The 24898-nt window shown below is 45.9% G+C and overlaps 2 protein-coding genes across 3 annotated transcripts in view; both read right to left on the reverse strand.

Annotated features, from left to right (window-relative positions):
• The window catches only part of LOC140204032 (uncharacterized), a 43417-nt gene extending 20582 nt beyond the window's left edge, over window positions 1–22835 (reverse strand). The window contains 2 exon segments of the mRNA XM_072270281.1: window positions 3–1073; window positions 22765–22835. Coding sequence (XP_072126382.1) covers window positions 3–877 — 875 coding nt within the window. The 5' untranslated portion in view covers window positions 878–1073; window positions 22765–22835.
• LOC140204023 (uncharacterized) overlaps window positions 12562–24898 on the reverse strand; it is a 31247-nt gene continuing 18910 nt past the window's right edge. Inside the window, exons 1-2 of one of the 2 annotated variants that reach the window (XM_072270253.1) lie at window positions 22765–22853; window positions 12562–16822 (exon numbers count right to left, since the gene is read on the reverse strand). In XM_072270253.1, the coding sequence (XP_072126354.1) occupies window positions 15716–16585 (870 nt within the window). In that variant the 5' untranslated portion in view covers window positions 16586–16822; window positions 22765–22853 and the 3' untranslated portion in view covers window positions 12562–15715. Of the gene's footprint in view, window positions 16823–22764; window positions 22854–24898 lie in introns of those variants that run through there. The other variant, XM_072270254.1, reaches the window with a different exon arrangement.

The raw sequence follows: 24898 nt of genomic DNA on the forward strand, positions 1-24898 counted from the left end.
ACCCAGCTTAGTCCTCCTCTGTGGTGTGAATCCGCTGGTGGTTCAGCAGGTCGGTGGACTGACGGAATCGCTTCCCGCACGTGGAACAGGGGAACGGCCGCTCGCCGGTGTGAACTCGCTGGTGCGCCCGCAATATGGATGAATGGGTGAACCCCCTCCCACACATCGAGCAGATGAACGGTCTCTCCCCAGTGTGAACCCGCTGGTGTATGACCAGCTCGTTTGATCTCGTGAATCCCTTCCCACAGTCAGAGCAGACGTACGGCCTCTCCCCGGTGTGAATTCGCTTGTGTATCACCAGGTTGTTTGACCAAGCAAACCCCTTCCCGCAGGTTGCGCAGGTGAACGGCTTCTCCCCAGTGTGGACTCGCTGGTGCCCCTTCAACTGGGATGACCGAGTGAATCGCAGTCCACACTCAGAGCAGATGAACGGCCTCTCCCCGGTGTGGACTCGCTGGTGCATCATTAATCCGGTTAACTGCGCGTACTCCTTCCCACACGTTAAGCACGTGAACGGTTTCTCCCCCGTGTGAACGCGCTGGTGCGCCCGCAAATTGGACGACTGACTGAATCTCTTCCCACACTCAGCGCAGGTGAACGGCCTCTCCCCGGTGTGAACTCGCTGGTGTGCCCGTAAGTGGGACAGCTGAGTGAATCTCTTCCCACACTCAGAGCAGATGAACGGCCTCTCCCCGGTGTGAACTCGCTGGTGATTCACTAGGCTGGATAACTGAGTGAATCCCTTCCCACACATTGAGCAGGTGAACGGCCTCTCCCCAGTGTGAACTCGCTGGTGTGCCTGCAGATTGGTCGACTGATTGAATTTCTTCCCACATGTGGAGCAGATGAACGGCCTCTTCCCGGTCTGGTGTGTCATCAGGCTGGATAACAGAGTCAATCCCTGCGCTAACGTTGACCGATGAATGAGCTCTCTGTACGGAATGATGCATCCACAAGCAGGAGGACTGCATGGGCTCTCTCTCTATCTCAGAAGATGGACAGCTCCTCGCCAGTGTGAGTTCACTGATGCTGCATTTGAGATTCCCATAAACAAATTCACTGCTTTTTCTACCCTGTAAAGAGAATTTACAACAATCATCAATTGGCCCAGGCCAGGAATTCAGCTGAGATTGTTTTCGTCTCTACAGTGGGCTGTTACAATAACACTGAACACAAGCCCGAGGAACAACCATCACTTTTCACCTGGGAACAATGCCAGCATCCAGACTCGAAATGAATCCTCTGCTTTTCCTTCCATCTCCACCAGAATGGGCCTTTTTCTGCCTCATTTCTTTCCCTGACCTGTGCCTCCCTCATCTCTGAAACACAGAAAACATCCAGCACAGTACATTCCCTTCGGCCCACAAAGCTGTGCCGAATGTATCCTTACCTTAGGTGTTACCTAGGTTTACCCATCGCCCTCTATTTTTCCAAGCTCCATCTACCTTCCAGGAGTCTCTTAAAAGACCCTATCATATCCACCTCCACCACCGTTGGCGGCAGCCCATTCCACGCACTCACCACTCTCTACGTAACCATTTCAGTCCCGGGAAAAAGCCACTGTCTATCCACACATCCACAATGTCTCTCATCATCTTATACACCTCTATCAGGTCACCTCTCATCCTCCATCGCTCCAAGGAGAAAAGGCCAAGTTCACTCAACCTATTCTCATAAGGCATGCTCTCCAGTCCAGGCAACATCCTTGTAAACCTCCTCTGCATCCTTTCTATGGTTTCCACATCCTTCCTATAGTGAGGCGACCAGAACTGAGCACAGTACTCCAAGTGGGGTCTGACCAGGGTCCTATATAGCTGTAACATTACCTCTCGGCTCCTAAACTCAATCCCATGATTGATGAAGGCCACTGCACCGTATGGTTTCTTAACCACAGAGTCAACCTGCATAGCAGCTTTGAGTGTCCTATGGACTTGCACCCCAACATCCCTCTGATCCTCCACACTGCCAAGAGTTTTACCACTAATACTATATTCTGCCATCATATTTGACCGACCAAAATGAACCACCTCACACTTATCTGGGTTGAACTCCATCTGCCACTTCTCAGCCCAGTTTTGCATCCTGTCAATGTCCCGCTGTAACTTCTGACAGCCCTCCACACTATCCACAACACACCCAACCTTGTGTCATCAGCAAATTTACTAATCCATCCCTCCACTTCCTCACCCAGGTAACTTATAAAAATCACAAAGAGTAGGGCTCCCAGAACAGATCCCTGAGGCACACCACTGGTGACTGACCTCCATGCAGAATATGACCCATCTACAACCACTCCTTGCCTTCTGTGGGCAAGCCAATTCTGGATCCCAAAGCAATGTCCCCTTGGATCCCATGCCTCCTTACTTTCTCAATAAGCCTTGCATGGGGTACCCTATCAAATGCCTTGCTGAAATCCATATACACGACATCTACTGTTCTTCCTCCATCAATGTGTTTAGTCACATCCTCAAGAAATTCAATCAGGCTTGTAGGGCATAACCTGCCTTTCACAAAGCCAAGCTGATTATTCCTAATCACTTTATGCCTCTCCAAATGTTCATAAATCCTGCCTCTCAGGATCTTCTCCATCAACTTATCAACCACTGAAGTAAGACTCACTGGTCTATAATCTCCTGGGCTATCTCTACTCCCTTTCTTGAATAAGGGAACAACATCTGCAATCCTCCAATCCTCCGGAGCCTCTCCTGTCCCCATCGATGATGCAAAGATTATTGCCAGAGGCTCAGCAATCTCCTCCCTCGCCTCCCACAGTAGCCTGGGGTACATCTCATCCGGTCCTGGCGACTTATCCAACTTGATGCTTTCCAAAAGCTCCAGCACATCCTATTTCTTAATATCTACATTCTCAAGCTTTTCAGTCTGCTGTAAGTCTTCCCCACAATTGCCAAGATCCTTTTCCATAGTGAATACCGAAGTAAAGTATTCATTAAGTACCTCTGCTATCTCCTCCGGTTCCATACACACTTTTCCACTGACACACTTGATAGGTCCTATTCTCTCACGTCTTATCCTCTTGCTGTTCACATACTTGTAGAATGCCTTGGAGTTTTCCTTAATCCTATCTGCCAAGACCTTCTCGTGGCCCCTCATAGCTCTCCCAATTTCTTTCTTAAGCTCCTTCCTGCTAGCCTTATAATTTTCTAGATTCCTATCATTACCTAGTTTTTTGAACCTTTTTTAAGCTCTTCTTTCCTTCTTGACCAGATTTACAACAGCCTTTGTACACCACGGTTCCTGTACCCTTCCATCCTTTCCCTGTCTCATTGGAATGTCCCTATGCAGAACTCCACACAAATATTCCCTGAGCATTTGCCACATTTCTTCCGTACATTTCCCTGAGAACATCTGTTTCCAATTTATGCTTCCAAGTTCCTGCCCGATAGCCTCAAATTTCCTCTTACTCCAATTAAACACTTTCCTAACTTGTCTGTTCCTATCTCTTTCCAATGCTATGATTAAGGAGATAGAATTATGATCACTATCTCCAAAATGCTCTCCCACTGAGAGACCTGATACCTGACCAGGTTCATTTCCCAATACCAGATCAAGTACAGCCTCCCCTCTTGTAGGCTTATCTACATATTATGTTAAGAAACCTTCCTGAACACACCTCACAAACTCCACCCTATCTAAACCCCTTGCTCTAGGGAGATGCCAATCAATATTTGGGAAATTAAAATCTCCCACCACGACAACCCTGTTATGATTACACCTTTCCAGAATCTGTCTCCCTATCTGCTCCTCGATGTCCCTGTAACTATTGGGTCCTCTATAAATAACACCCAGTTGAGTTATTGACCCCTTTCTGTTCCTGAAATTCACTTGTTTCTTGTCTTTCACTGGATAAAGGGGTAGCAAATTCCAAAACATCACTTTCTGCAGATAACCATAACCATATAACAATTACAACACGGAAACAGGCCATCTCAGCCCTTCTAGTCCGTGCCGAACGCTTACTCTCACCTAGTCCCACCGACCTGCACTCAGCCCATAACCCTCCATTCCTTTCCTGTCCATATATCTATCCAATTTAACTTTAAAAGACAACATCAAACCTGCCTCAACCACTTCTGCTGGAAGCTCGTTCCAAACAGCTACTACTCTCTGAGTAAAGAAGTTCCCCCTCATGTTACCCCTAAACTTTTGCCCTTTAAGTCTCACTCTCAATGGAAAAAGCCTATCCACGTCAACTCTATCTATCCCCCTCATAATTTTAAATACCTCTACCAAGTCCCCCCTCAACCTTCTACACTCCAAAGAATAAAGACCCAACCTGTTCAAACTTTCTCTGTAACTTAGGAGATAAAACCCAGGTAACATTTTCGTAAATCTTCTCTGTACTCCATTTTGTTGACATCTTTCCTATAATTCAGTGACCAAAACTGTACACAATACTTCAAATTTGTCCTCACCAATGCCTTGTACAATTTCAACATTACATCCCAACTCCCATACTCAATGCTCTGATTTATAAAGGCCAGCATACCAAAAGCTTTCTTCACCACCCTATCCACATGAGATTCCATCTTCAGGGAACCATGCACCATTATCTCCTGCACTCTCCTTCCCTTTTATTTATCCATGCCACCAAAAGATATCAGAGCAAATTTAGACCCATCGAGTCTGCTCCATCATCCATCATGGCTGATAATTATCCCTTCTTAGCTCCATTCTCCTATCTTCTGCCCGTAACCTTAGACCCCCCTGACTAATGAAGAACCTATCAACCAAGGATTTGGCCTCCACAGCCGCCTGCCCAATAAATCCCACAGATTTTCCACCCTCTGGCAAAAGAACTTCCCCCACATCTCTGTTCTAAATGGACGTCCTGTTCCGAGGATGTGTCCTCAGCTCCTCATCTCTCCCATTACAGGAAGCATCCTCTCCACACCCACTCTACCTCGGTATTTCCATATTTGACAGGTCTCAATGTAATCAGCAGCACATCCTTTCCTTGATAAAGGTCCCAGAAGTGCAGTCTGACCAACCAAGACCTTGGAAGCCTCAGTATTAAATCCTCACTTTTATAGTCTAGTCCTCCCACAACAAATATAAGCATTGCATTTGCCTTCCTTACCACCAACTCAACCCGCAAGTTAACCTTCATAGGGAATCCTGCTGGAAGATTCCCTCTGCACCTCTGATGTCTGAATTTTCTCCCTATTTAGAAGATAGTCTACAGCATTACAAACATAGAAAATAGGTGCAGGAGTAGGCCATTCGGCCCTTCAAGCCCGCACCGCCATTCAGTATGATCATGGCTGATCATTCAACTCAGAACCCCGTACCTGTCTTCTCTCCATACCCCCGATCCCTTTAGCCACATATCTAACTCCCTCTTAAATATAGCCAATGAACTGGCCTCAACTGTTTCCTGTGGCAGAGAATTCCACAGATTCATCACTCTCTGTGTGAAGAAGTTTTTCCTAATCTCGGTCCTAAAAGGCTTCCCCTTTATCCTCAAACTGTGACCCCTCGTTCTGGACTTCCCCAACATCGGGAACAATCTTCCTGCATCTAGCCTGTCCAATCCCTTTAGAATTTTATACGTTTCAATAAGATCCCCCCTCAATCTTCTAAATTCCAGCAAATTACTCCTTCTACCAGAGTGCATGACCGTACACTTCCCTGCGCTGTGTTCCATCTGCCACTTCTTTGTCCATTCTTCTAATCTGTCCGAATCCTTCTGTAGACAGGTGTTGCTTCCACAACACTACCCGACCCTCTACCTACCTTTGTATCATCCACACTTAGCGATTGTAACACCACTGAGTGTGAGGATTGGCTGATTTAGAGTCATTGATTGGCGATTGTCACCATGTGCTACCAATTGTTATTTGATACAGGTGTTCAATATCATTCTACACCTAGGTAGACTAGAATATGTCCAGGAGCAGAAGATCCCAGGACCAGAGGATGCTGAACAAAATCCAGAAGTCAGAATGACCTCCTACCTGGGTAAATTATTTTCAGGATACAAGAAATTTTTTCTTGACTGGGAGTTAGACACAGTCCCTTTCTTGGCCCCTTTTGAGACTATAACCATTACCTACAAAGATTTGTACATAGACAGTGTCTGGAGTCTCATCCCAATCTCAATTAGCTCATCTGAGTCTCCTGACTCAGTCAGCAGACCAAAGGCAAAGTGCTTATTACATTAGAATCAGTTTATAGTGGTATGATGTTGCAAAGGTTCGGGGAGAAGAACTCCTTCCCATCTCACCTTTCAATTGGGTGCCAGTAAATTCCTCTTTCATGACACTCTGATCAATAAGTTATGAATTTTCAATCAGATAATAACAGGAAGTCTCCAAACCGATACATTCCCCTTCCACAGATGCTGTCTAGCCTGCTGAACTTATCCAGCTCTGGGCTAAATGTGGAATGTTTGTTCCCCGCACACATACTGCCTGATCTGCTGAGTTCCTCCAGCATGTGTACAGTGCTTCGCTCTGGATTTCCGGCATCTGCAGAACGTCTAGCCGTTGCTGCATCACCTGTGGTTTACAGATCTGTTAGTCCCTGAGATGCGTCAAGCCAGGTAGAGACAGAAATCAAGCACGAGATACATAAATAACTATGAAACAGAGCTGCAGCCCTCAGCAACAGCTCTAGCCCAATTTTCAAAGCGTTAACGTTGTCCTGTCTCCAGCTGCCTTTGTTAATCTGTTCATCAGAAAAGGCTAGGGTGGACCAAGTGAAGCCAATCAAATGGGCAGCGGCTGGAGACCCAACCCAATTTCAAATTGTGTATCTGTGTCTCGAGACTGTCGGCACAGCAAAGGCAAAGAGCTTATCGCGACAGAATCAGTTCACCGCAATATGATGTTGCAAAGACCCAAGCTTCGAAGAGAAGAAATCCTTCCCATCTCACCTTTAAAATGGGCACCAGCGAAATTCGCTGGTTCAGTGAACTCCCGCACCCGGTCGTCCCTGCAAGTAAACGCAACTTTCCCAGTTCTAACCATCGCGACCCGGACTTGGAAAGTTCCCCCGTTTCTCGTTCAGCAGCTGCCGCCTGACCTACTGACTGTGCCCGGCAGTTATTATCGCAGGGAAGTTGCCAGGTCCACGGGGATGGGAGTGAGAGAACCGCCGTGACCGCAGCTCGTACGGGTTGGGTTCTTACCCCGGTCGCGACCTGCCCCCCGCACCCGGTCAAAACCGCTCCGCTCCGACCTGCCGCGGACCGTCTCGAACCCTTCCTGTCGCGGTCACGTGCCGGCGACGTCACATCCAACGCGCGCCTGCGCTGTAGGCGCGCTCCCGCCTTGGCCGGGCTGGTATTTCGTTACATTTGGCTCTTTTTCATCCTATCATGTTTAAAGGTGTACCGTGCGTTACCGCCACCTTTTAAGCAGTTTTCTTCCAGAAGTCTCCCTCTACCGCTGCATTCGTATTTCTGCCGCTACTACAACCTCACATAACACACTAAGCCCCACGCACAAAATGCTGGAGGAACTCAGCAGGTCGGGCAGCATCTATGGAAATGAATGAACAGGTGAGGTTTCGGGCCGAGACCCTTCTTCAGCCCTAGAAAGGAAGGGGAAAGATGTCAGAGTAAAGCGGGGGAAGGGGAGGAGGGATGAAGCCAGCTGGGTAGGAAAGGTAAAGGGCTGGAGATGAAGGAATCTGATGGGAGAGGAGAGTGGACCATAGGAAGGGAGGGGACACGGGATGTTATGGGCATCTAAGAAGAGGTGAAAGGCCAGAGTGGGAAATAGAAGGCTAGGGGAGTGGGACGAGAATTTATTTTTACTGGTAGGAGAAATCGATACTCATGCGTCATGTTGGAGGGTACCCAGACAGAATATGAGGTGTTGCTCCTCCACCCTGAGGGTGGCCTCATCTTGGCACAAGAGCAGGCCACGGACCAACATGTTGGAATGGGAATGGGAATGGGAATGGGAATGGGAATCAGAATTAAAACGTCTGTTTTTTGGCGGACGGAGTGGAACTGCTTGACGAATTGATTCCCCCAATTCACGACAGTTCTCACCGGTGGAGAGGAGGCTGCACTGGGAGCACCAGACACAATAGACGGCCCCAGCAGATTCACAGGTGAAGTGTTGCCTCACCTGGAAGGACTGTTTGGAGCCCTGAAGGGAGGTGAGAGAAGAGGTGTATGGGCAGATGGAGCACTCAGGCCACTTTCAGGGGCAAGTGCCTGGAGGGAGATTAGTGGGGAGGGACGAATGGACAAGGGAATCGTAGAGGGAGCGATCCTGCAGAGAGCGGAAAGGGTGGAGAGTTATGTTCAGTCGTAGGATCCCTTTGGAGATGATGCGGAGAATGATGTGTTGGATGCGAAGGCTGGCGGGTGGTAGGTGAGGACATGAGGAACTGTATCACTGTAAAGGCGGGAAGATGGGGTAAGAGCGGACATTCGGGAAATGGACGGGATGCGGGTGAGGGCGAGGGCAGCATCAATACTGGAGGAAGGGAAGCCTCATTCTTTGAAGGATGACATTTGATGTCCTGGGAACAGATGCAGCGGAGATGAAGGAACTGAGAAAAAGGAATAGCATTTTATGGACTATAACTCAATATTAAAATCTTCTGACAATTAGCTAAGAATCTTTTAGCATTCCATTGTAAGATCACAAAGAGAAAATAAAAAAAAAACATTAACACTTCTCTGGCCATGAGCTGACAAATTACTAGCATTCCATTGTAAAACATAAGAAAATTAAAAATAAAAAAAAATTAATGTCTGAACCTTATTTACTCCTCCTTGTAAAGCATTGTGAGTAACTTCTAGAGTTGAGTCTTTTATCTCTAGATGTTTTTAATATAAATATAATTATTTTCTGTCCTACTTTTAGTTTGTGCTGTTTAAATCGCCACGTCTGACATGAAAGTAACAAATTTTAGTTTATCAACATTCAGAGAATCCTTTGTTATACAATCATGCATTTTACACACTGACTTTAATTTATCTGGTCATTATTAGGTTCAATTGACACAGTCCTCTGTACTTTCTGAAGTATGGGAATGATATGCCCATTTCTACACAACCGTGTTGCACCTCCTTGCATTTTTTAAAAATATACAGGACACCCTGCTTAAGCAGAGCTATGTTCCCCTCCATAATTGCTCCATTTTGGACTAATGCTTTCTCCACAATTACCACAATCATATTGTCCACCACATCTATCGCACTGCTTCTCCCCCCCCTGCACACAGCTGCCCATGACCAAACTTCTGACACTGAAGACATCTCGGGGGAGAACATAGAATCTGTCATGTGAAGAGTTAGTGCACTTCCCAATCGAAAGCTGCTTCCGCCATGATGGTCCGTGATTGACCATCCAGCAGATACCGCAGCTCTTTTCCATTGGTTGCCGTGTCCCCCCATTGGCACCGGTGTCCAGTTTCATGCACCGCAAGCGAGAGACCTTTGTCTCCAGGGACTCATCATGACCAGAGCTGAAGGTCCATTGAGAAAGTATGATGCAGATATAGGAGGGTCGACATGCACACTTAGTTAAGTGTCTGTTGAATGTTCAATTTTGCAGTGGTGTAACTCGAGGAGACTTAATGAAGTACCTGTTGAGTTTGAGGTTAGTGTCGTCGTTTCTGTCACTTAGGGTGACTTAGATGTTTGGTCCAAGATTTACAGGTTATCTGTAAATAAATGGTTAATGTGCTTATTCATAATCAGTATCTTCTCTCTCAATAACCAAACCCATAAACCTACTTCCTCAGAATAGACTCGAAGCATATAACTCATATAACCTAAATTAACCCTTTCCAGCAACATTTTACCATCAGGTTTTTTTCCATCCGTTTCCCAAATTTATATTTGGCTGACATGTAAACCCACTTAAAAGGATTCGATATGCAAATAGTGCCTTTAAGTTGAAAGTTCACCGTTCAAAGTAAATGAATGATTAAACTACATAAATGTCATGATATACTGCCCCGAGATTCATTTTCTTCCAGACATTCACAGTAAAATACAAAGAAACACAATTGAATCAATAAAAACACACAGCAAAGACAGACAAACAACTAATGTGCAAAAGGCAACAATCTCTGCAAATACAAACAGAAATATTAATAATAAATAAATCAGCCATAAATATCAGGAACATGAGTTGTTAAGTTCTTGATGGTGATTCCATAGGTTGTGGAATCAGGTCAGTGCTGGGGTGAATGATGTTATTCCCTCTGGTTCAAGAGCTTGCTGGTTGAGGAGTAATAACTATTCCTGAATCCACCAAGTTCACATGGGCCCCTCACAGTTCTTGCTCCCCTGCCCTTTCTCTCTGTTCCATTGAGGAAATATTTACTTCACTTTATTATCACCAAACAATTGATACTAGAGCGTACACTCACCACAGTGATATATGATTCTGCTCTTCATGCTCCCTGGAGTACAAATTGATAGTAAATATTAAAAATTTAAATTATAAATCATAAATAGAAAATAGAAAATGGAAAGTAAGGTAGTGCAAAAAGAACCGAGAGGCAGGTCCGGATATTTGGAGGGTACGGCCCAGATCCGGGTCAGGATCTGTTCAACAGTCTTATCACAGTTGGAAAGAAGCTGTTCCCAAATCTGGCCGTACGAGTCTTCAAGCTCCTGAACCTTCTCCCGGAGGGAAGAGGGACGAAAAGTGTGTTGGCTGGGTGGGTCGTGTCCTTGATTATCCTGGCAGCACAGAATCAAATATCACTGTGATGATTGTACGTTCTAGTATCAATTGTTTGGCGACAATAAAGTATAAAGTATATCTAATCAGCCAATCATGTGGCAGCAACTCAATGCATGAAAGCATGCAGACATGGTCAAGAGGTTCAGTTGTTGTTCAGACCAAACATCAGAATGGGGAAGAACTGTAATCTAGGTGAGTTTGACCGTGGAATGATTGTTTGTGCCAGATAGTGTGGTTTGAGCATCTGAGAAACTGAAACAGAAACATCCAGTGAGCAGCAGATCTGTGGGTGAAAACGCTTTGTTAATAAGAGATCAGAGGAGAATGGCCAGACTGGTTCAAGCTGACAGGAACAGCAACAAGTACCTGTACAACAGTGGAGCTCGCAGAGCATCGCTGAACGCTCGAACCTTGAAGTGGATGGGCTACAGCAGCAGAAGACCTCGCACATCACTCAGTGACCATGTTATTCCAGCAGATAAATAATAAAGTGGCCACCGAGCCCATGTTTTCAGTACCAAAATGTGCCGGGACGTCAGAATGCTGTGTATCTGAGTGAGATGGGGCTTTTCTCTTTGGTGCAAATGAGGATGAGAGGTGACAACTGTGCTACAGATAATCTTCTCAAGGGAGGTTAAAGATAACCAGACAAGGGACATGACTTGCTGACTGCTATCTACCTGAGACGAGTTAACTTTCAAGGAATACACTTCACTTAGTGTGAGGAAAAGAGGTGTGTATCGAGTGAACAATCAGCACCTTTTCCTCAGGGGAGGGTGGTAGATGGTTAACATGAGAGGGTGATTGGGGGAAGGTATGGGGGGGGGCGTACATCAGCAATGTAGGTATTTCACACTGTGAATAGTGGGTACGAGGAACACACTGCCATGGGTGGTGCCAGGGGCACATACCGCTCTCTGACAGACGCCATATCATCAGTCATGCACCAGACACTTGAATTTTTTCCTGAATTTTATTTCGGCATTCAACACTGTTGTCCCACAGACCTTAGTGAACAAACTCCTGCTCCATAGTCATTGTGCAACTAGGTTGACCTCCAATGAATAGACCTCCAATATTCAGAATGCACAACCGCTCCGCCCTTCCCATCACTGGGGCCCTGCATTGAACCCACTGCTTATACACAACCGCACAGGCAAACAGCCAAATAATCACATCGTCAAGTTTGCTGATGACACGGCAGTGGTGGGGCTCTTTACCAACAATGATGAGATGGTGCACAAGAGGAGGTGGAAGAGCTCAAGGCTGGGCGCCAGGCAAATAACCTCTTCCTCAAAGTCAACAAAAGAAAGGAGATGTTTATCGACTTCAGGATAACTCACTCCTTTTCACATCAGCGGAAACTGCAAGCAGTTTCAAACTCCTGGGAGCGCACATCCACGCAATCTCCCATGGACCCAGAACACATCCTACACGGTCACCAATACCTTTATTTTCTCAGGAGGATAAAGGGAGCTGGACTATTTACATCAATACTCAGAGGCGCAGTAGAAAACCTCCGACATGTTGTATCGCTGCATGGTAAAGAAACTGCACAGCAGCAGACCACAGGCTTTTACAATGGGTACTCAACACCACCCACTGCATCGCTGGCACCAGCCTACCTGCGATCAAGGGCACATGTGCGGTAAGGTGTCAGAAAAATGCCAGCATCATCATGAGAGATCCCACCCATCCAGCTCATGGAATGTTCGTCCCATTCCCATCAGGGAGGAGGCTACGTAGCATCCACACCAAGACCACCAGATTCAAAAACAGTTCCTTTCCCCAAGTGGTGAGGCCAGTCAACATCCCCACTCACTCACCATCCCCCTCCCCCATCCACTACTTTATCATTTCCAGTCAGTCACCTTATGTAGACACCCCTGTTGCTTGCATCACCTATATACATACAAACATTATAAGATATCTTGTGTATTTATTGTTTTTATTAATATTGTGTTCTTCATCTGCGTCTGTGGAATATATGCCGCACCTGATCCAGAGAAACAATTATTTCATTCTCCCTTACACTTGTGTACCAGAAATGACATTAAACAATCTTCAACTTTGAGTCTTGAGTTAGAGGCTTTTAGGAGACTCTTCGTAGGCACATGGATAACAAAACAATGGAGGGCTATGCAGAAGGGAATAGCTACACTGGCCTTAGAGGAGGTTGAGAAGTTGGCACATTGTGCACCGAAGGGCCTGTACTGTACTATGTTCTATGATCCAGTGCATCTTGGACCCTAACACCAAGGAGGCAACAGCTATTGTGGAGCCAGGGAAAACAGTAGCTCAGGCAGCAAATGTGGAAAGGAACACAACTCAGGTTGAAGGTCGCCAGAACAGGGACAAGAGGCAGTCGGAAAACCCGCCAGAGAGCAGAGAATTCCTTCAAGGCTGATGTTGCTAAAAGAGATGTGACAGTAACTCCAAAGGGAAATGAGAATAAAGATATCAGTTCTGGCATCAAGCAGGCCAGACAGGATCTGTAGGTTGATATTTGGGGCGTGACGGTTCAGTGTTGAGACGCTGTCCGTGGGGGCTCCTGTTGGATGGGCTGGACTGAGTGCTGAGATGTGGGGGCTCAAAGTGAGTCATTGCTGAGGTCTTCGGCCCATTAACGTAGATACCGCGGGGAAATCTCAGGGCTGGCAGGAGTTGTGGAGGTTGATAAGGGAGATCAGAATACTTGGCAGCAGCAATGGGCCATTCCACCCATTGAGTTGGGCTGCAATCATCGCGAGGTTTAAAATAAGGTCAGGACCTTTTCGGACTTTTCAGCTGGCTGCAATCATAATGATCTTTTAGGCACTCAGAAAGAGCCAATAAAATGAAGCGAGGTGGAAGCGGAGGGGCCATTGTTGGATTGGACAGTGTTGGAGTGGTCAGGCTTTGACAACAGCATGTGCGAGAACACGCAGAAGCTCTTAAGTATATTTTTTTCCCTCTTTCTTTGTCGATTAGTAGGTAGCTAGTGCAAAGAGAATGAATCCAGGGTTAGTGGTGTGATCTTTTTGTGTGATGGGGGCGTTCTCCCTGATAACTGCATCTTCACAAAGGTCATTGAGTCACAGGTTCTTAGAGACCATGTCAAGGACCTGGAGCTGCAGCTCGATGACCTTCGGCTCAAACGGGAGACTGAGGAGGTGATAGACACGAGCCACAAGGAGGTAGGCACCCTTGTGTTGCAGGAGGTATTTACCTGACGGGACTAGGCAGCCAGTACAGAGTACCCTGTGGCTGTTCCTCTCAACAAAAACACTTGGGATCCCTTTGGGAGGGAAGACCTACAGGGGGAAGCTGCAGCAACTGAGTCTGGCTCCGAGGCTCAGAAGGGAAAGGGGGAGAAGACGAGAGCATTTGTGATAGAACATTCCACCATTAGAGGAACAGACAGGAGATTGTGGAAAATTGATGGAGACACCCAGATGGTATGTTGCCTCCCAGGTGCCAGGGTCAGGGATTCCTCAGCGTTCTTAAGGGGGGGGGGGGGGTCCACAGCATTCTTAAGTCAGCGGGGGGGGGGGTGAGCAGGTAGAAGTCAGGGTACTTATTGGTACCAATTATATACTGTTGGTAGGAAAAGGGAGGAGGTCCTGAAGAGAGAATATAGGGAATTAGGTAGGAAGCTGAAAAGCAGGATCTCTGGAGTAGAAATCTCCAGATTGATGCCTGTGCCACGAGCTAGTGAGTGTAAGAATAGGATTATTTGGCAGATAAATGCATGGCAGAGAAATTGGTGCAGGGGCAGGGTTTCAGATTTTGGATCATTGGGGATCTCTTCTGGGGAAGGTATAACCCGTCCAAAAAGAACAGGATACACCTGACCCAAGGTGGGGGGGGGGGGAGAATCTCCTTGCAGGCAAGTTTGTTAGACCTGTTTAGAAAGTTTAATCTAATTTGGCAGGGGAATGGGAACTAGAGTGATAGGGCTGAGGATGGGGCAGTTGTTAGGACGACTAGGTGCAGTGTATAATGAGACAGTGAGGAAGGACAGGCAGATAATAGGCCAGTGCTATCATGTTTGCTGTTGTGTGCTGGGGCAGCAGGCTGAGGGTAGCAGACACCAACAGAATCAACAAACTCATTCGTAAGGCCAGTGATGTTGTGGGGATGGAACTGGACTCTCTCATGGTGGTGTCTGCAAAGAGGATGCTGTCCAAGTTGCATGCCATCTTGGACAATGTCTCCCATTCACTACATAATGTACTGGTTGGGCATAGGAGTACATTCAGCCAGAAACTCATTCCACCAAGATGCAACACAGAGCGTCATAGGAAGTCATTCCTGCCTGTGGCCATCAAACTTTACAACTCCTCCCTTGGAGGGTCAGACACCCTGAGCCAATAGGCTGGTCCTGGACTTATTTCCTGGCATAATTTATGTATTACTATTTAACTATTAATGGTTTTATTACTATTTATTATTTATGGTGCAACTGTAACGAAAACCAATTTCCCCCGGGATCAATAAAGTATGACTATGACTATGAAAACTGCAGTGGACCAGTTGAAGTGTAAAACGGGGACAAATTCGAACAGGGTGACGAGTACAGGACTGGAGGTGTTGTATTTGAATAGATGCTGAATACAGGGCCAGGTAGATGATCTTGTAGTGCTGTTAGACTGGCAAGTTATGATGTGGCCATGACTGAGTCGTGGCTGAAAAAAAGTTCATAGTTGGGAGCTTAACACGCAACGATGCACATTATATCAAAAGGTTAAGCAGGGAGGCAGAGAAGGTGGGGTGGCTCTATTGGTAAAAACTGAAATCAAAGGCTTAGAAAGAGGAGACATATGATCAGAAGGTGCAGTATCAATGTGGGTACAGAGACAGGAAGAGCCTCAGATAAACTGTTTTATTTTAATCACAGATCCAGAACATTATACCCTGTCTTAGTAAACCAATCGTTCTCAATGCCCCGGGCTCAATCCTGGCTGTGATCGGCAGCAACAGAGTCCAATGTCCAGGAACTCCTGCAGCTGTGGTGGTTAGATTCCGAGAGAAATGGTCAGCTTACGGTATGTTCAATCTTCTTCTGCAGCGTGAATTCGCTGGTGGTTCAGCAGGTCGGTGGACTGACGGAATCCCTTCCCGCACGTCGAGCAGGGGAATGGCCGCTCGCCGGTGTGGACTCGCCGGTGCTTGACCAGCTCGTTTGATCTCGTGAATCCCTTCCCGCACTCAGAGCACACGAATGGCCTCTCCCCGGTGTGAATTCGCTTGTGTATCACCAGGTTGTTTGACCAAGCAAATCCCTTCCCGCATGTCGAACAAGTGAACGGTTTCTCCCCAGTGTGGACTCGCTGGTGTTCCTTCAACTGGGATAACCGAGTGAATCGCACTCCACACTCAGAGCAGATGAACGGCTTCTCCCCAGTGTGGACTCGCTGGTGCATCATTAGACTGGTCAGCTGAGCATATTCCTTCCCACACGTCGAGCACGTGAACGGTTTCTCCCCCGTGTGAACTCGCTGGTGTGTCCGCAAATTGACTGACTGACTGAATGTCTTCCCACACTCAGAGCAGGAGAATGGCCTCTCCCCGGTGTGAACACGCTGGTGCGTCTTCAAATGGGACGACTGAGTGAATTTCCCTCCACACTCAGAGCATGTGAACGGCCTCTCCCCGCTGTGAACTCGCTGGTGTGTCTGCAAGTGGGACAGCTGAGTGAATCTCTTCCCGCACTCAGAGCAGATGAATGGACTCTCCCCGGTGTGAACTCGCTGGTGGTTCACCAGGCTGGATAACTGAGTGAATCCCTTCCCACACTCAGAGCAGGTGAACGGTCTCTCGCCAGTGTGAACTCGCTGGTGCGCCTGCAAATTGGTCGACTGGCTGAATCTCTTCCCACATGTGGAGCAGATGAACGGTCTCTCCCCGGTCTGGTGTGTCATCAGGCTGGATAACGGAGTCAATCCCTGCGCTTACGTTGACAGATGAATGAGCTCTCTGCACGGAATGACCCCACCGATGTAGGAACCAGGTTTGCCTCTCTCTCTCTCTGAACTGGCTGGAACATCAGCAGCTGGAGTGATCGAGTGAATCCCTTCGCACACCCAGAGCAGACAGACGGCCCCACGACTGTGAATTCGCTGCTGTTGTGTTTGAGGTTTGCATAAGCTTGCTTTACCCTGTAAAAGGAATTTACAGAAGTCACCAATAGGCCCGGGACAGGACTTCAGCTGAGATTATTTTCATCTTTATAGTGAGTTGTTACAATAACACTAAAGACAAGTCTGAGGAACAACCAGCCATCACCAGCTGTAATAGGGAACTCTATAGTTAGAGGGACTGATAGGTGATTCTGTGGAGGTGAAAAGGAAACCCGGATGGTAGTTTGCCTCCCAGGTGCCAGGGTCCGCGATGTTTCTGAGTGCGTCCACGATTATCCTGAAAAGGAGGGTGAGCAGCCAGAAGTCGTGGTACATATTGGTACCAACGACATAGGCAGAAAAAGGGAGGAAGTTCTGAAAACAGAATACTGGGAATTGGGAAGGAAGCTGAGAAGCAGAACCTCAAGGGGAGTAATCTCAGGGTTGCTGTCTGTGCCATACGACAGTGAAGATAGGAATAGAATGAGGTGGCAGATAAATGCGTGGCTGAGAATTAGAGCAGGGGGCAGGGATTCAGATTTCTGGATAATTGGGACCTCTTCTGGGGCAGGTGTGACCTGTACAAAAGGGATGGGTTGCACTTGAATCTGAGGGAGATCAATATTCTGGCAGGCAGGTTTACTAGAGCAGTTGGGAGTGGTTTAAACTAATATGGCAGGGGAATGGGAACCAGTATGTTAGAGCTGAGGACGAGCCAGCAGGTTTACAAGTAGATGATGGATGTAACATGAATGTAAGGAAGGACAAGCCAGTGATTGGGTACAAATGCAGACAGAGCAGAGAGTTAAATTGTACCACAGAGGCAAAATTCAAAAGGGTGAAGAATGCAGGACTGGAGGTTATGTATTTAAATGCACACAGCATTCGGAATAAGGTGGATGAACTCGAGGCGCAATTAGAGATTGGTCTTATGACATTGTGGGCATCACGGAGTCGTTGCTGAAAGATGGTTATAGTGGGAGCTTAACATCTAAGGATACACTTTGTATCAAAAGGACAGGCAGGAAGGCAAAGGTGGTGGCGTGGCTCAACTCTGTAGGTAAGAGATGGAATTACATCTTCAGAAAGAGGTGACATCAGATCGGAGAATGTTGAATCTTTGTGGGTGCAGTTAACAAACTGCTAGGGTCAAAAAGCCTTTATGGAGATCATATATATGCCTTCAAATAGTAGCCAAGGTGTAGGGTTGAAATTGCAATGGGAGCTGGAAAAGGCATGTAATAAGGGTAATGGGGACTTCAATATGCCAGGGGATTGGGAAAATCAGGTTGGTGTCGAATCGCAAGAGAGGGAATTTGTTAAGTACCTATGAGATGGCTTTTTAGAGCAGCTGTGCCTGAGCCTACTCGGGGACAGGCTATCTAAAATTGGGTGTTCTGTAATAATCCAGATTTTATCAGGGAGCTTAAGGTAAAGGAACCCTTTGGATGCAGTGATCATAATATGATTGAAGTCATGCTGCACTTTCAGAGGCAGAAGTACAAGTGCCATGTATCACTAACACAATGGCAGAAAGGGAATTACAGATGCATGAGAGCGGAGCTTGCCCTGGTGGAGGGGGATACTGCGGGGCGGGTGGGGGGAGAGGTGGTGACAGCAGAGCAGAGGTGGCTGAATTTTTGGGAATAGTTCACAAGTTGCAAGATAGATATGTCCCACAGAAGAAGTTGTTCTCAAATGGTAGGGGTAGGCAATCATGGCTGACAGAAGTTAAGGACAGCATTAAAGCTAAGGAAAGAATGTATAATGTAGCAAAAGGTAAGTGGGAAGTTGGATGATCAGAAAGTTTTTAAAATCCAACAAAAGGAAATTAAAAAAAGCTATAAGGGAAAAGATAAAATACGAGGGCAGACTAGCTAGTAATAGAAAGCAGGATACAAAATTTTTTTTTCCAGTTATAAAGAATAAAAGGGAGGTGAGATCTGATATTGGAGCACTGGAAAATGATGCTGGTGAGGTAGTAATGGGGGACAAAGAAATGGCAGATGAACTTTTTTTTATTATTGAAGGAATGACACAATACAGAATACGTAACGCATTACGTTTTCCTCCATTTTACTTTTACATCTTACCCGTAAACAAAACTCCCCTCACTCGCCCTCCCCGAACATACCGTGGCAGCTAATGTATTTACAATACAACACTTCACAAATACAAGCACGGACATTTCACAACCATACCCCACACTACTTCAAGATGAAGGCCCACATACATCCACAACACGTCAGATGATCCAGAATACACTCATATTACAATGCATCAACCACCCCATGAGGTAAACCATATGTGTGTTAAAAGGGGGCAAATCCCAAAGCACAATCAAATGTCCTCAACTAATAGATAATTCCTTAAGACTCCCAAAATATGACAAGAAAGGTCCCCATTTCGAATAGAACTTTTTCACAGACCCCCTCAGAGTAAATTTAATCTTTTCTAGTTTCAGAAGAAAACATTACGTCCTCTAACCAAGCAGCAGCAGATGGGGGAGTGGCAGATTTCCAAACCAGCAAGATTCTCCTCTGGGCCAAAAGCGATGTAAATGCAGTGATATCCGACTGGCTTGCATTTAAACCCAAAACATCATCTACCACACCAAATACAGCTATAAGCGGGCAAGGTCTCAGTGTCACCCCCAAAACCTCACTGATAATTTTAAAAACCAGTGCCCAATAGTCATCAAGCCGAGGGCATGACCAAAATGCATGTACTAAACCAGCCGGAGAGAAGGAACACCTGTCACAGCCAGCGTCTGTCCCGGGGTATATGTCTGCAAGTCTGGCTTTACTTAAATGTACCCTGTATAAAACTTTAAATTGTATGAGCCCCAGTCCAGCACATGTTGATGAGGAATGAACCCTATTCAGTGCTTTTGCCTAATATTCCTCAGCCAGATCCATACCAAGCTTATCCTCCCACCTAGTCTTAGTTTTGTTTAGATGGCAGATGAACTTAATGGGTACTCTGTAATAGTCTTCACTGTGAAAGACACTAGCAGTGAGCCAGAGGTCCATGAGTGTCACGGAGCAGGAGTGAGTTTCTGTGAGTAGGAAAAAGTGCGAGGCAAACTGAAAGGTCGTAAGGTGGATAAGTCACCTGGGCCAGATGAACAACATCCCAGAGTCCTGAGAGAGATTGCTGATGCATTTGTTATGATCTTTCAAAAATCACTTGATTCTGGCATGGTTCCAAGGGACTGGAAAACTAAAAATGTCACTCCACTCTTTAAGAAGGGAGGAAGGCAAAAGAAAGGAAGTTATAGGCCAGTTAGCCTACCCTCAGTAGCTGGGAAAGTATTGGAGACTATTATTGAAGATGAGGTTTCAGGGTAGTTGGAGACCAATGGTAAGATAAGTCAAAGTCAGCATGGTTTCTGTAAAGGGAAATCTTGCCTGACTAATCTGTTAGAATTCTTTAAGTAACAAGCAGGGTGGACAAGGAGAGGCAGTGGATGTCATTTACTTAGATTCTCAGAAGGCACTTCATAAGGTGCCACATATGAGACTGTTTAACAAGATAAAATCCCATGGTGTTACAGGATGGATACTGGCATGGATAGACGAATGGCTGACAGGCAGGAGGCAGAGAGTGGGAATAAAAAGGGCCTTTATTTGGCTGGCTGCCAGTGACTAGTGATGTTCCTCAGGGGTCCGTATTGGGACCGATACTTCTCACATGGTTTGTCAGTGATTTGGATAATGGAATTTATGGCTTTGTGGCAAAGTTTGTGGATGATACAAAGACAGGTGGAGGTGTAAGTAGTGCTGAGGAAGCAATGCGATTACTGCAAGACTTAGGAAAATTGGAAGACTGGGAAAAAAAGAGGCAGATGGAATACAGTGTTGGGAAATGTATGGTAAAAGGATCAATAATACAGACTATTATCTAAATGGGGAGAAAATTCAAACACCAGAGGTGCAAAGGGACTTAGGGATCCTCATGTAAGACTCCCAGAAGGTTAAGTTATGGATTGAGTCTGTGGTAAAGAAGGCAAATGCAATGTTGGCATTTATTTCAAGGGGAGTAGAATATAAAGCAGGGAGATAATGCTGAATCTTTATAAACACTAGAGAGGCTGCACTTGGATTACTGTCAACAGTTTTGGGCTCCATATCTCAGAAGGGATGTGTTGCCATTGGAGAGTCCAGAGGAGGTTCACGAGGATGATTCTGGGAATGAAGGGGTTAACATACGAGGAGTGTTTGGCAGCTTTGGGCCTGTGCTCACTGGAAGTTAGAAGAGGGGGGTATCTCATTGAAACCTATGGAATATTGAAAGGACTAGATAGGTTGGATATGGAGAGGATGTTTCCTGTGGTGGGGGTATCCTGAACTAGAGGGCACAGCCTCAAAACTGAGGGGTGACCTTTAGAACAGAGGCAAGGAGGAATTTTTATAGCTGAGAGTAATGAATCTGTGGAATGCTCTGGAGATCAAGACCGTGAATGTATTTAAAGCAAAAATTGATAGTTTCCGATTGGTCAGGGCATCCAAGGTTACGGCGCGAAGGTAGGTTGAGTGAGATACGCGATCAGCGATGATGAATGGTGGAGCAGTTTCGATGGGCTGAATGGCCTAATCCTGCTCTGATGTCTTATGATTTTATCTTCCATTTGGGAATGCTGTAGGAGTCCAGACTCACATCAACACCTCTGCTTTCCCTTCTGTCTTCTACTGGTATGTTTCTACCAGTGGCTCCCTCGCCGACTCGGCTACTGAAATTCACCGGTTTCCTGACTTTCACCGATGAAAGGGGTATTAAAACCCAAAACACTCCCTCTTCCTGCAGATCTTCGACACTCTCCTTACCTTTTACTTTATCCATGCAAACAAAAGACACAAGAGCAAAATTAGGCCATTCGACCCATCGAGTCTTGTCCACCATTCCGTCATGGCCAATTTATTATCCCTTTTAACTCCACTTTCATGCTTTTCCCCTGTAACCTTTGACATCCTGACTAATCAGGAACCTATCAGCCTCTGCTTTAAATATACCCAGTGACTTGGGCTCCACAGCCAATGTTCAATTTCATTCTATACCCAGACATTCTCAGTGACAGAAGCACCCAGGACTAGAGAATTCTGAACTACTTCCAGAAGTGAGAAGGGTAAATAACTTTCAGAATACCAGACATCTTTTTTTCTTGACTGGCAGTTCAACACAGCCCCATTTTTGGCCATTACCTACAGAGATTTGGACAACTTTCCAGACAATGCCCAACTCAATTTGCTCATCTCTGTCTCCAGACACAGTCTGCAGAGGAAACGCAAAGAACTATTCACAGCAGAATCACTTCGCAGTAGATCGATGTTGCAAAGATTCAGGTTTCAAACGGAAGAAATCCTTCCCACCTTTAAATTGGGCACCAATAAATTTCTCTTTCATAACAGCACGCTAACTCCATTCAGTAAATTAAAAACTGTCAAAAACTGAAAGTCTCGAAAATTAGCCAGTCTCCTTCCACAGATGCTACCTGACCTGCTGAGTTCTTTCCGCCAGTTGTGCGTGTTGCTCTGGATTTCCAGCATCTGCAGAATTTCCAGCAGTTTCTGTTTTTATGCCAGATTATGGCAGTTGTATTTTTTTTTAAAAAACAGGGCAAATAGAATGGCTCTGGTAGAGAATACCTCAGCAACCCTTGCCTCACCCCTAGTTTATAGACCCGTCAGTTCCCAAGATGAACCAGGGAGCTCGAGAGAGAACAATCAGACACTAGATGTTTTATTAACTGTGATACACAAATGCCATTTTGTTGGAACCACAGCTCTGGCCCACTTTTCAAAGCGTTAACATTGTTCTGCCTTCAGCTGCCTTTGTTAATCTGTTCATCAGAAAGGACAATACAAAGCCGAGCGAGGCTCGGGTGCACCAAGTGAAGCCGATCAGATGTTCTCTTTGTCCGGTCTATCCCACCCGCACCCAGTCGTCTCTCCAAAGAGATATATAAAAAAAAGACAACTTACTTTTGCTCTTTCCCAGTTCTCACCGGTGAGAGTTATTAACGCAGGGAAGTCCCCGGGTCCTCCGGGTAGGCTGCGAGTGGGAAGTGGGGCGAGGTGAGAGAAACGTCCAGACCGCTCAGTGTGATGACTGGCCCCGGTTATTCCGCCGCTCGCACGGTTCTCACCCCAGCCGCGACCCGCACCTTGAACCCGATCGACCACCGGCCGCTGCCGATCAGAAAGCTTCCTGTATGGTCACGTGACAGCGGCGTCACATCCAGCGCGCGCCCACGCGCCGGGCTCGCTCCCGCTTTCACAGCTACGGTGAGCTGTGGTTCAGTTTATGCTTTTTCTTCTTCGTCTTCTAGTAATGTGTAATGGCGTTTGGCAGACCAGCGTAAGGTGCATTAAGGCCATCAACTAGGGATCTTTCAAGCACACCAAACACTTTTGTTGCAAAAAGTCTTCCACTATTGCCGCATTCCCGTTACAAACCCGAGAAAATCTGCAGATGCTGGAAATTCAAGTCCAAACACAAAATGCTGGAGGAACTCAGCAGGCCAGGCAGCATCCATGGAAAGTAATTTCCACAGGTGTTGCCTGTCCTGTTGAGTTCCTCCAGCATTTCTGGGTGTGTTAGCCACATTCGCATTTGTCAAAGTACCAGAAGCATTAAGATCTCCGGCGATTAGCGAACAGACTTACGGCGTTCCATTGTAAAAGAGGGTAAAGAAAACAGAAAAAAAACAAAAAAAAATCTTTGCAGTCTGAATATTAAATATATCCTTGTAAAGAAGCATTAGTAACTTATAGAGTTAAGTTTTTGATCTCTAGATGTTTTTCTAGAGCTTCTAATATGATTTTTTCCTGGCCTATTTTCAGTTTGAGCTCTACATTTATCACATCTGCCATGAAAGTAACAGACTTTAGTTTTATCAAATATAAACTAATCCTCTGTTATAAAATTACTCACTTAGCACACTGTTTTAAATCTATCTGTAGGTATTAATAGAGTCTGTTGACATAGTCATATGCACTTTCTGAAGAGACTCTGGATATGACATGCTCATTTCTACCCAAACATATTGCATTTCCACAGCTTTCTTCTATGCAGGACACCTTGCTACGTTCTTCGACACAAATGCAACATTTTGGTCCAGTGCCTTGTCCACAATTGGCACATTCATGTTCCCTACTACATCCAGAACACAGCTTTTTGCCCTTACACACAGCTGCTACGTGGCCAATCTTCTGGCACTGAAAACATCTCAGAGGTGGTGGTACATAAACTCGAACCATATAACCTAAATCCAACAACTTGTTACATCAAATTAATTCAACACCGATAAGCTATCTGTTCTTATTCCACAAAAGCCCTTTTAAATGTTTAGCATCACAACTTTTCCCCTCCGACTAAATTATTTTAACTTGTTCCATTGATACACCGAGAAGCACTCCTGTGATTAGTCCCCAAAGCCACTGTTATAATTCCTTGCTTTTAATTTCCTTCCTCCCACAGCTTTAATCCAGAAAGCTTCTCCACATTGCTTACTAAGTGTGCACTTTCTCTTTAAGTTCTTCCACCCACAATATCTCTTACTGCTTTTTTTTCAAATCCTTGGTTAATCTACTTGGATTGATATTATAAACAGGTACCCTAAACGCTCCCTTCCTTCTTTCGTTTAAATCCTGTCCACTGCGTTCATCGCTGGATGGTAAGCCACCACAATCCTCAGTTCACCGCTTATCTTTCCGATTCTCTGAAAACTCCCATTCACCTTCCGCCATACAACTCCTGTCACCCAAACCCATCACCTGTTTGCGACATCCAGCTTCGTCATCCTGAACTCTCTACTCCGCTTTCTGCTTGAGAGCAACTTGCACCAGCATACTCAATCCACTGATCTCCACACCCAGCTGCAACTGCTGCAGCAAGTTGGGTCTCGCCACTTCCCAGGTCTTAAATATGGCCGCCATGTAAACAAAACAGATTTAATATTCAAATAGCGCCTTTAAGTTCAACATTGAAAGTAAATTAATGAAGGAAGTACATAAATGTACTTATTTACAAGATGTTTTCACTCACAGAACAGCCACTCACTGGATTTTTTTTTTGTTTGTTTTTGGTACTATTCTTTGTAAACTCCAGAGTCTG

The sequence above is a fragment of the Mobula birostris genome, chromosome 10 (genome assembly GCF_030028105.1).
Source record: "Mobula birostris isolate sMobBir1 chromosome 10, sMobBir1.hap1, whole genome shotgun sequence".
Lineage (NCBI taxonomy): Eukaryota > Metazoa > Chordata > Chondrichthyes > Myliobatiformes > Myliobatidae > Mobula > Mobula birostris.